This window comes from Podarcis bocagei (genome assembly GCF_964188305.1).
Source record: "Podarcis bocagei genome assembly, chromosome: Z".
NCBI lineage: Eukaryota > Metazoa > Chordata > Lepidosauria > Squamata > Lacertidae > Podarcis > Podarcis bocagei.
Window position 1 is genome coordinate 11,284,250 of NC_138140.1, and position 12,348 is coordinate 11,296,597.

General features: G+C 43.2%; 1 protein-coding gene across 9 annotated transcripts in view; it reads right to left on the reverse strand.

The window, feature by feature from the left end:
* The window catches only part of RALGPS1 (Ral GEF with PH domain and SH3 binding motif 1), a 224,098-nt gene that overhangs the window by 174,664 nt on the left and 37,086 nt on the right, over positions 1-12,348 (reverse strand). For 7 of the 9 annotated variants that reach the window (XM_081180288.1, XM_081180284.1, XM_081180290.1 and 4 more), the window contains exons 3-5: positions 8,710-8,833; positions 2,175-2,282; positions 757-807 (exon numbers count right to left, since the gene is read on the reverse strand). In XM_081180288.1, coding sequence (XP_081036414.1) covers positions 757-807; positions 2,175-2,282; positions 8,710-8,766 — 216 coding nt within the window. In that variant the 5' untranslated portion in view covers positions 8,767-8,833. The remainder of the gene's footprint in view (positions 1-756; positions 808-2,174; positions 2,283-8,709; positions 8,834-12,348) is intronic. The other 2 variants (XM_081180286.1, XM_081180287.1) reach the window with 1 other exon arrangement.

The window sequence follows — 12,348 nt, forward strand, 5'->3', positions numbered from 1 at the left end:
TAGAAGACATCAGAAGGCAGCCCTGTTTAGGAACGCTTTTAATGTTTGACACACTATTGTATTTTAAAATTTTGTTGGAAGCCGCCCAGAGTGGCTGAGGAAACCCAGCCAGATGGGTGGGGTATAAATAATAAGTTGTTGTTGTTGTTGTTGTTGTTGATGTTGTTATTCCTCAGCAGCAGCAGTAAACACAGTGGTACAAAACTGAGCAAATGACTGAGTGGCACAAGGAGTGTCCCTGAAATCTGCTATGGCTTCCACTTACATACTGCTGCTTGTTCATATTCGCCAACATGCCAGAGAAAAAATTATGCTGGGCCCCATCCTGCTTCCTCTGCCTGTCATGTTTTCTTCTATGGAAAGAGATAGTAGGGAGAGAGGCTGAGTTCTCATCCTGTTGGGAATTTTAAATGATTGGGCTTCTCTTGCAGCTCCTCTCTTTGCCCTTGGGGGAGGTGTATATGATTGCTTGCTTGCTTGATAGCATTTATAGTAGGAGTGGGGGGACTTTCAGCGCAAGAAACACATGAAAAATCTCAGAGGGGACCCAACTTCTCAGAAACATTATTTGCATTTCCTGATGCAGGTTAAATGGTTACTTTGCACTTACAGCCTTTATATAGGTACTTCACTGTGCAGCGCTAGGTACAGTTTGGGTCTTACGTTAATAATTTTCCCTTGAAATACATATAAAGTTATTCAAATGGTCATTGTTGACTTCCAACATTTATTAAAAGTTAATATCAGAGCACATACCTCTGGCTGAATAGCTTTAAACACAGGCATATCCATCAATGTAATCTGACTCTGTAACAAAAGTTAGAGAAAGAGCAATTACAAATTTACAAATACTTGATTCTGTGCTAGTCCAAGATACTTTTGCCCAAGACAGAAAATTCTGACAACACTCAGGCCCCGGATCATGTGTGCGTAGTCTTCAGAAAAGCTGATATTGTACAAAAATCTTCACACTGCTGTGATGAAATGCATTGTTAAAGTAATTTGTGATTCAATAGCTCACTTCTGACCCTTTTAAAGTGCTCCTTTCCCCACATTCTTGACCAAACAAGGCAACAAGGGTTGTGTGACATCCAGCTAAATTTTGCTCCTTACTCAATAGACCCATTGAAATTAATATACCTAAGTTGGTTGTGTCCATCACTTTCAATGGCTCTACTCTGTGTAAGACAAATATTGGAAACTATTCACAGATTCTGCAATGTAGACATTTAGCTTTCTATCCAATGTTAGTCATATTTAGAGTAGAACCAGTAAAACATAGTAGGATACATCCTTAAGTGCAGAGGCACAGAAGGGAAAGGATTTATATGTTGCTTCCTCAATTTAATTTCAGTTTTTCCGTCTGTAATTCCTAGGCTATAGTTCCCTTTCTCTTCTTGTGCATTTTTCTAATAGTAAACCTCATTTAACTGAAATAAAGGCAAAGTAGCTGACTGCTTTGGCTACTGCCTTTTCAGTTTTGGCAGAATCAGAAGAGCGAAGCAGAATCCCTCCTGGTCACATTATCTCTGCTTAAATCCCAAGTGTCTGTCATTATCAGGCAGAGAAGCAGTTCTATTTTTCTAGAAAAAGAAGTGCCAGAAATCACCATGAACACCTCCCTAGTTCTTTTAGAATGGCAATGGTGCCCACCTGAGAGGTGTTGAAACTGAGTTCTGGTAAGTTCCAACTGGAAAAAAGGCTTGCAGAGAAGTCCTTTTTTAAAAAATAAACACACACACACACACACAAACAAACAAACAAACAAACAAACACCTGAATATAAAAAATAAGGCAGGAAAGGTCCTCTTTACCTAAACTGCTCCAATGCCTGGGGGAAGGGAGAAAATGTAGTCAATGGTGGGTGGACGTGCTGCTGAAGCCTCTCCAGCAGCCCCAAATACCTGAGCACTATGTTTCCACTTCTGCATTCACATTTAGAAAAAATGTTTCTATAAAAGTGAACATGGTGCCGTGGCTACAGCTTAGGAGAAGCTTCACTGAAAAAAGTGTTAGTTATACTGCAATTGAGTATAAGAATTAAAAACTTTATATGTAAATCAAGTAAACCACCTTGATGAACACTAATTTACTTCAGAAATTTGAATGAGAACCTATTCTTATGATCATGTCAATACTTTCAGTACAAATATGAAATCAGTCATTTTACTTACTGCAAACTCTTCCGGAGTTACTTTCAATACGTCAAACACAACTGCATCATAGCTTTTATGGGCATAATCTGAACTCCGTCCTTCCAGAGAGTCAGAACTGCTGCTGCCCTATGGAAAGGGATGGGAGGAATAGATTTACACGAAACCAGAAATTTGCCAGTCAGCTAATTAATGATTGCGTTCACAAAGAAAAAAGCAAAGCTGAGCCTTATGCCAGTTTACTTTTTACTAACTCGGGTTTCTATCCAATTCTCCCCTCTGCTTATTAAACAAAAGCTATTCAAGTTGGTGCTCATATTGGCTAATGCAAGAGAAGAGATGTGCAGCTATAAGATTAGAAAGAGCTTTCAATATAAAGTTTGGTATATATATCTGTAGGGTTTTCCCCAGCAATGGATCTTGTAAAGCCTCTATTCTTAGACGTTTCAAAAGCTTTGAATTAGTGAACCAAAAAGTAACAACATTTGCCTGCTCTAATTAATCACTGTATTCCTTTCCAAGCTAAGAACAAAATACAGTGATACTTGGTTCTCGAACTTAATCCGTTCCGGGAGTCCATTTGACTCCTGAAACGGTTTGAAAACCAAGGCGTGGCTTCTGATTGGCTGCAGGAGCTTCCTGCACTGAAGCAGAAGCCGCATTGGATATTTGGCTTCCAAAAAATGTTTGCAAACTGGAACACTTACTTCTGGGTTTGCAGCGATTGGAAGCCAATTTGTTTGACAACTAAGCCGTTCGAGAACCAAGGTACCACTGAAACACTATTGAAGCTGCATTTCCTTGCTTTGTGAAACTAGGAAAGTGGCAGAGATATCCCAGTAGTACTTCCTACCAATTTCTCTTTAAGGCTAGAAAAAAGTGAATACAGTCATGAAGAGGCTGGGCTACTTTTAGAACTCTCTAGGAAATTATTATTATTATTATTATTATTATTATTATTATTATTATTATTATTATTATTATTATTATTATTATTGGTATTTGTACCCTGCCCATCTGACAGTTTTGCCCCAGCCACTCTGGCAGCTTCTAACAAAATAAAAACACAGCTAATTGTCAAACATTAAAACTTCCCAATACATCTACTTTCATATGTCTTTGGAATGTTGTGCAGTTGTATATCTGTTTGACATCTGATGGGAGGGTGTTCTATAAGGTGGGTGCCACTACCAAGAAGGCGCTCTGCTTGGTTTCCTGTAACTTTACTTCTCACAGTGAGGGAACTACCAGAAGACCCTTGGAGGTGGACCTCAGTGTCCAGACTGAATGATGGGGGTGGACACACTCCTTCAGGTATACAGGGTTGAAGCCATTTAGGGATCTTTAAACATCAGCACCAACACTTTGAATTGTGCTTGGAATGTACTGGAAACCAATGTTGATCCTTTAGGATCAGTATTATATGGCCCCAGCAGCTGCTCCCAGTCACCAGTCTAGCAGCCACATTCTGTATTAGTTGTAGTCTCAAATTCACCTTCAGTGGTAGCCCCATGTACAGTGCATTTCAGTAGTCAAAGTAGAGCATATACCACTCTGGTGAGACAATGTGCAGGCAGGCAAAGTCTCAGTTGGTAAACAGCTGCCCTGGGCACAGAATTAAACTGCACCTCTCTGGACAGCTGTGAGTCCAAAATGACCCCCAGGCTACGGACCTGGTCCTTGAGGGGCACAGTTACCACCCCATTCAGGACTAGGGAGTCCCCCACACCTAGTCGCTTACTGTCCCCCAGAAACTTAAAGCAGCGGTTTCCAGACAGTGCTCCACAAAGCACTTGGTGCTCTGCGAAGAAATTTGAAGTAAAATAAATGTAAAAACAGCCAAAAATGCACATATGTGCCTTTGGCATAAGGACAACGAAAGTGTTCCATGGCAAATTTATCTTCTGAAAAGTGCTGTGCAACTCAAAAAGTTTGGGAACCGCTGACTTAAAGAGTTAAAGGGTTGGGCTAAGCATCCTGCCATTAACCATGAGGAGAATAACACAAGAGTTCTTCTGGATCAGACCAAAGGCCCATCTAGTATATCTATTGGCCCATCTAGAGCCAGTGTGGTGTAGTGGTTAAGAGCGGTAGTCTCGCAATCTGGGGAACCGGGTTCGCGTCTCCGCTCCTCCACATGCAGCTGCTGGGTGACCTTGGGCCAGTCACACTTCTTTGAAGTCTCTCAGCCCCACTCACCTCACAGAGTGTTTGTTGTGGGGGAGGAAGGGAAAGGAGAATGTTAGCCGCTTTGAGACTCCTTAAAGGGAGTGAAAGGCGGGATATCAAATCCAAACTCTTCTTCTTCTTCTTCTAGTCCAGCATCCTATTCTTACAATAGCCAATCAGATGCGTAAGGGGAGGCCACAAACAGGACTTGGGTGCATAGCACTCTTCACAGAAAATGGATTTCTGACTTCAAAAGTGGACGTAGAACATGACTGATAGTCACTGATAGCCATATCCTCAATGACTTTGTCTAATCGTCTTTAAAGCCATCCAAGTACGGGACCACCATTATATCTTGGGGGAGTGAATGACATAATTTCACTTTGTAAAGAAGAACATTCTTTTATCTGTCCTGGATCTTCAAGAATCCAGCTTCATTGGATGGCCCCAGGTTCTAGTATTATGACAAAGGGAGAGAAAATGTCTTCATCTTCACTTTCTTCACACCATGCAAAATCTTCTATCCCCCATCATGTTCCCCGACTTTTGTTTTTTCAAAACTAGAAATCCCCAAATGCTGTGGCAGTACATGGGCAGGCAGGCAGTGATGGCAGCAAGAAAAGGAAGTGACTAATTGGGCATGCACCTATATCTGCAAATATTTGTGACATAATCTAAGTATGGACCAAACTAGATATTGGGGTATATGAGCAAAGTCTTTTGGTTACTGGACACATTTTAGAAAATCCTAAGCAAATACACTAAGCTGTAAGTCCCATTGAACTCAGAACCTACTTCTGAGTAAACATGCTTATGAAGACATAGTAAGTTGTGAAAACTAAATAAAATGGAAGGAGGCTACTGTTTTTAATAAATACGGGAATTCACACAGATCATTCTCTGTTACATTAAACAGAAAACACTCTATTTAGTCTGAGGTTTCCCTTCAGATTCCCAGAAATATAACTGTTCACCAGTATGCTATTCAAAACCATGCAGGAAGACTGTGGCAAAATCAGAATTATATCTTAGATCTGTCAAATATGAACTTAGACCCTTAATCACAAAGGAACCTTTTCAAATTTCAAGAGTTTCTAATGGACATTACAGATTTACTGTAACTTCGCAATGTAATGTTTATAGAAGATGCATTCTCACCTTCCACTCAAAAAGTATAAAACCCAGCTAGGAGTTAGGTTCTTACAATTTTGGGACATGGTATAAATCCTAACTACAAGATGCCAGTCTTCATTTCTCATCCATTTCCAATGTTTTCAACTCAGTGACTATTTTTCAGCATGATAATACTAAATTATTGAAATGAACTGCAAAGTTCTGTTGTCTATTTTTTCATGTAAGTTGCTGGTTTAAATCCACTGTAAATTCCAGTAACTCTGTACAGCTTTTCCACAGAAAGCTGAAGTAAACAGAACTCAACAAAATGCATTTTTTCATAATCTTGTATTATTATTTCCAGCCTTCCAAGGCTTGGAGATCTCATGAAAAACATGCAAAAAGACATACTCTATGGAGTCGAGTGCACAATAGAGTTAAATTTACCTCTGCAATATCCCCAAAACTGGGTCTTTCTGATTCACAGCACTTTAGAATCTCAGGGGGAAGGAGGTCATAGCTGCTAATACGTGACTGTTTCAGTTCTACAGACATTTCACATACTCATTTACCACTTTACCCTTCCTTCTGTGTATGGAATCCCTTCCAAGTATGGGATCACATGGAAAAACATTAACATGGATACAGAAGGCATTTCCACACTATATGCATGCAGACTGCCTTTTCCCATTCAATAAACAAAACAGATTCACATTCAAAATGGAGAACAGGTGTGGACCTGCTGTGTCCATTAAAATGAACCAGGTGGAAAAGTGCCACATATCACACATGTATCAGAGCTCCTAGACATCAGAGTTTATTAGACATTGTTGGATCAGGAAACAGAGTGCAAGTTGGGTGCTAAGACTCACCAATCATCTGCACTGTGTACCCTGAAGCCTTGCCCTTGGAGAACAACATCACTAGGCTATAGAAGTAGCTACCGTATTTTTCGCTCTATAGGACGCACTTTTTCCCCTTCAAAAATGAAGGGGAAATGTGTGTGCGTCCTATGGAGCGAAGACGCCGTAGCCCCGCGACCCTCTCCCAGCTGCAGAGGTGACGCACAGCTATGGCAGGAGCCTCTACAGCCCCACGTCACCTCCCCAGCAGGGAGAGCGCGCGCGGGGCTAAAGAAACACCCCGCGACCCTCTCCCAGCTGCAGAGGTGACTCGCAGCTCTGGCAGGATCCTCTACAGCCCCACGTCACCTCCCCAGCCGGGAGAGCGCGCGCGGGGCTAAAGAAACACCCCGCGACCCTCTCCCAGCTGCAGAGGTGACGCACAGCTATGGCAGGATCCTCTACAGCCCCACGTCACCTCCCCAGCAGGGAGAGCGCGCGCGGAGCTAAAGCAGCCTCCCGCGACCCTCTCCCAGCTGCAGAGGTGACTCGCAGCTCTGGCAGGATCCTCTACAGCCCCACGTCACCTCCCCAGCCGGGAGAGCGCACGCGGGGCTAAAGAAACACCCCGCGACCCTCTCCCAGCTGCAGAGGTGACGCACAGCTATGGCAGGATCCTCTACAGCCCCACGTCACCTCCCCAGCAGGGATAGCGCGCGCGGAGCTAAAGCAGCCTCCCGCGACCCTCTCCCAGCTGCAGAGGTGACTCGCAGCTCTGGCAGGATCCTCTACAGCCCCACGTCACCTCCCCAGCCGGGAGAGCGCGCGGGGGGCTAAAACAGCCTCCTGCGACCCTCTCCCAGCTGCAGAGGTGACTCGAAGCTCTGGCAGGATCCTCTACAGCCCCACGTCACCTCCCCAGCCGGGAGAGCGCGCGTGGGGCTAAAGAAACACCCCGCGACCCTCTCCAAGCTGCAGAGGTGACGCACAGCTATGGCAGGATCCTCTACAGCCCCACGTCACCCCCCCAGCAGGGAGAGCGCGCGCGGAGCTAAAGCAGCCTCCCGCGACCCTCTCCCAGCTGCAGAGGTGACTCGCAGCTCTGGCAGGATCCTCTACAGCCCCACATCACCTCCCCAGCCGGGAGAGCGCGCGCGGAGCTAAAGCAGCCTCCCGCGACCCTCTCCCAGCTGCAGAGGTGACTCGCAGCTCTGGCAGGATCCTCTACAGCCCCACGTCACCCCCCAGCCGGGAGAGCGCGCGCGGAGCTAAAGCAGCCTCCCGCGACCCTCTCCCAGCTGCAGAGGTGACGCACAGCTATGGCAGGATCCTCTACAGCCCCACGTCACCTCCCCAGCAGGGAGAGCGCGCGCGGAGCTAAAGAAACACCACCAGCCCCAAAGAGCAGGTCGAAAGGAACCTGAAGCCTGGAGAGCGAGAGGGGTCAGTGCACGCCGACCCCTCTCGCTCTCCAGGCTTCCAAGGTAGCCACCTGAACGCACCTTAAACGGCACCTTGCTTTAGAGCAGGAAAACAAGAGGGGGAAAGTTCTCCCCCTCTCTGTGCAGCTTCTCCTGCCGCTTCACTGAAGGGGCGCTGGGCAGAGAGGGGGAGAATTTTTTTTTTTCTTGTTCTCCCCCCTCTAAAACAAAGTGCGTCCTATTGTCCGGTGCGTCCAATGGTGCGAAAAATACGGTAATTCCAGGGGCAAGAGTATTTGGGGAACTGTTGTAACAGCAGGTGACATCCAAATGGGATCCTCCCTTTTGGGAACCAACAAGGCGTGGGCCCACTTTCTGATTAAGCCTCCAGTAAGAGGATAAACTGGGTGCTTTCACGAGTGATGAGGGGCTGGTAGGAATGAGTGAATAGGGTTGCTGTTGTTGTTTTCGTTTATTTGTTTTTGTTATCATGTTATGTATTTTGTGTTTTTATGTTGTAAACCACACTGTGATCTTTGGATGAAGGACAGTACATAAATTTAATAAATAATAATTTTGCTAATATAAGCATTTTAATGCATACGTTACCCAAGTATACACATTTTTCTACAAATTACTTGACTGAAGAACGGCACTGCAAATTTCAGAGAAGTGTGGACTTTGAAGGGTGGCTGTGTTTCAGTTTATGTATTGTTCAGAAAGGCAAATTAGGTAGGTTTGTCTTTAAAAGAGAACTGAATCAAATGTCTTCCCCATCCCTGAGTTGAGATCTTAGATTGTTCCCCATTTGGCTTCTCCTTAACCTACAGGTCCAATCACCCCTGCCCATTAGCCACGTTGGCTGCAGCTGTTCAGTTTACATTATCTGTAAATACATACAAGTATGACACTAGGCAAGACAAATTAATGGCAGAAAGTCTTAGAGAGATGCCAAAATAAACAACAATTAAATTAAAACATACAAATGGTAACAGAGTACCAAATGTGTACCTCTGGTGTGGCGGAGGTCACTGTCACGTTGGCCATGAGGCCATTCCTTTTATACATACTCTTCTTTAGGATGCAGGAAATTTCAGCTCAGCCACCACTGGTGACACAAGAGGATGGAGAACTGCTGCAAGAAAAATACATTTTATGAGAAACTGATTTAAAAGAGGCCACCAGTGAGGAGCACAAGATCATTATTGAGGGGACACAAAGATTATTTGCAAAGTGTACCATATATCAAGTGAGAGGACACCTGCTTCTTTATGTTCCAATTCAACCCTTAATACTGGCTGAGCAAGATCTTCAGCCTTCATGTTTGTATTAAAGGACATTGAGGGAGGCTTGGTCAACTAGTAAACACTCCTCTTGGTAGATGCTGAATGCCCAGACATTTCCTGGGAGCAGTATATTATCTTTTTCTTTGGGAAGTTTGGGTTAAAACTGGTATTGTGGTATTTTCATTAACTCTGGATAATATCCAATGTTACTCAGAATAGATCCATTGAAATTAATGGACTTAGGTCCACTGATTTAAATGGCTCCACCCCAAGTATGAGAATGAGGTATCATCCTCTGTATTTTCGATATTGGTTGATATCAGAACATACTCTGCCTTTGGGGAAGGAAAGGGGAATTAAAAAAAAAAAATCACAATTGCATACATAAGAAATGTACACTTAGTTCTCAATGAAATATATGAACACAAAGTTGTGTGAACTCACAAGCAACACTTACCATCATACAATATTCTGGAAAGGCAAAACAAATACAAGGATGATGTGAGTACATCTTGCTCCTGAAGAAAACCAAATTGATTAACAGTCCCACTTACAGAACAAAATGTATTCCCTATAAATCATTTGTTAGGAAGTATTTGACCGAGTTTTACTGCGCACACATGCGCAGAAGTGGTCCTCAGGTTGCGGAAACCTCAGGATCTGACCGGACCTCCGAAATGGACCCCTTATGCAACCAGAGGTACCACTGTATGTTCCTGGACATGGAATTTGACCTCCAAAAGGAAAAAAGTGGGGAAAGGAAAACCCAGGAAAAACACTCTCTGATTTGTCCAGTCGTTTCCCCTACCTCCATCCCTTCAATATATATATATACAGGCTAGATGTAATTTTTTAATCACTTGTCCCATAAATATTACTAATTTTTAGTAGGGTGTATTCATAGTGTTAATGTGATGCCCACTAGCTGTTAGCTTTTGAAACAGAGTTGATGGTCTTCAGAGACATAAAGGTAGCTTCCTATGATCATATAGCCCACTAAGGAGAAGGCGGACTGCCAACTAAATTCAAAGTCTCTTGGCCTGGGAACTTCTGTCTAGAGCTGGTTGAAGGAAGAGGAACAAAGGAACCACATTGATATATCTGGTGTATGGGGCTCATGTGCTTTTGAGTGACAGGTTGTTAGGCCCAATCACAGGATGCAGGATGGGCAAGTACTTCAGGGAAGTGAAGGGCTTAACACTTGTGGGAAGTTAGGAGACGGGGAGTCAGAGTGTCCACTACTGTTGAAGTTGTCCAACCTCACTGGCAGGCAGCAATCTTTCATCAGCCTGGGTACACGAGGAGAGACAAGATGAAGGACTACATAACTTGGGCATCTTAAAAGGGACAGACAAGGGCAAGGCAGAACACAATGCATTCTTAGGCTTAGTTACAGTAGGGTATGGAGCTAGATAGCTGTCCCAAAGGCTTCATGGGAAATGTGGGTGTTGGAGAGTAATGACATCATGCAGTTGATCTGGGAGGCAGTTCCAGACATAAAGGGCAGTAAGAGGGAAGAAGATCTGAGGCAGCAGACAGCCTTCGGATGGCTGAATGTGGCCAAGCAAGAAAAGCTAAGAGCAGATATAGAGATGTATTAGGGTGCAATAACCAGTGTGTGTTTTTTTTGGGGGGGGGAATGCAGGGGTGCACATATCCCTAAACATTTTGTGAATCTAAGTTTCACTTCATTGAGGGGCAGTATTTCAGTATGAGTAGGAAAATGAGAGTAGCTTTAAATTTCTTTTAGTAAAAAAGCACTGGCAATAACTTTTCAGAAGTGGGCAAGGACATGATAGCCTTTGTTATATTATCGTTATTATTACATATCCCTATATATGAAATGGCTGCTGAAAATGAGCCAGTGAGGTAGAAGAACTTAAAAATATGGTTTTCATATCAGAAACACTAAATATTCCCTTTCCTCTCTTCTGTCCACCTCCTGACTGCATTTTTGGTGAGTGTAGGCTCAAATAATGTTCTCATGAAAGCAAAAGAAAATTCCATATGTGACCTTGTATCAAATCCAGCTTGAGTTCTGGCTTTCAATGATACAAGTAAACCAATTAAATGATACAAGGAAGCATCATGGAAAACTTAATGAGAGCACCAGTTCTAAAAGAACCAATATAACTTCCCCCAATACTAAGCAGTTGTTTCAAAGAAAGAGTTCAACTTGAGGAGCTTCATACAGAATAAACAGGAGATTTGCTCCAAAAATGTGTATGCCTGTTCTAAAATGCATACAATACAAATGCCTAAAATGTGCCATTTTAAATGGGGCTTACCAGACACTATGTAATTAGCAGATCTTTTTTTGAGCCAAACTGCTGAAATAACCCCTTTCAGTCAGAGTAGGTTTCTCTGGCACAAAAAAAGTAGCAAAGGTGTTGTTATGATAGAAAGATGCATGGTAAGGAGAAAGTAGCAACAGAGTGCTTTTTCTTCCTCTTTTTTAATACGATAAAGCTAAAGAGTCAGTCTTCATATAGGGAAGGCATACACAAATTCTGGCCCTCCAGATGTTTGGGACTAAATTCCCATCATCCCTAGCTAACAGGACCAGTGGTCAGGGATTATGGGAATTGTAGTCCCAAACATCTGGAGGGCCAGAGTTTGCCTATGCCTGATATAGGGCATAGTTGTGGAATTTGCTTTGATGTAGTGATGGTTACAACCTGAAGGACTTTAAAAGAGATTTAGACAAATTCATGGAAGATCAAGCTAGCAATGGCTACTAACTACAATGGCTTTGACCCACACCTCCACTGTCTGGGGCAGTATGCCTCTGATACCTGTTGCTGGGAATCACAACTGGGGAGAAGTGGTGTTGCACTCAGGTCCTACTTACGCGCTTTCCATAGTTGAGGATATTGAAATGATAACTCATTTATTAAATGCAACATATTCAACCATGAATTCCAGTTGGAAAAATCAGGCACACTTATATTAGACTGGATCTTAAGTATGTAGGATCTGACCTGTATAGTTAATATAGAGTAAGGGAAAGAAGACAACTGAGTAACTCCCAGGTTTTCAACCAGTGTGCCGTGGCACCCTGGGCTGACTTGGGCTGGATCTATACCGATTAAAAAAAAATTATAGAAAAAAAATGGATCACTGCTCTACAGCGTCATCTGGTGTCACATGTTTATAATGCAGTTATAATGATATAATTGACAAGTGTAACTGAGTCCTTTAATGATTATCAGGGGCACCATAAGCAGCAATGGGCACTATCCCTCATTCCTTCCTTACCTCCTCTGATGAAAAAAATGGCTTCCAACAAAGCTGGAAACTCCCTACTCAAACAAGACAAATGAGATGAGCGTCTTTACTTTTCCATATATGACTGTGCTTTGTG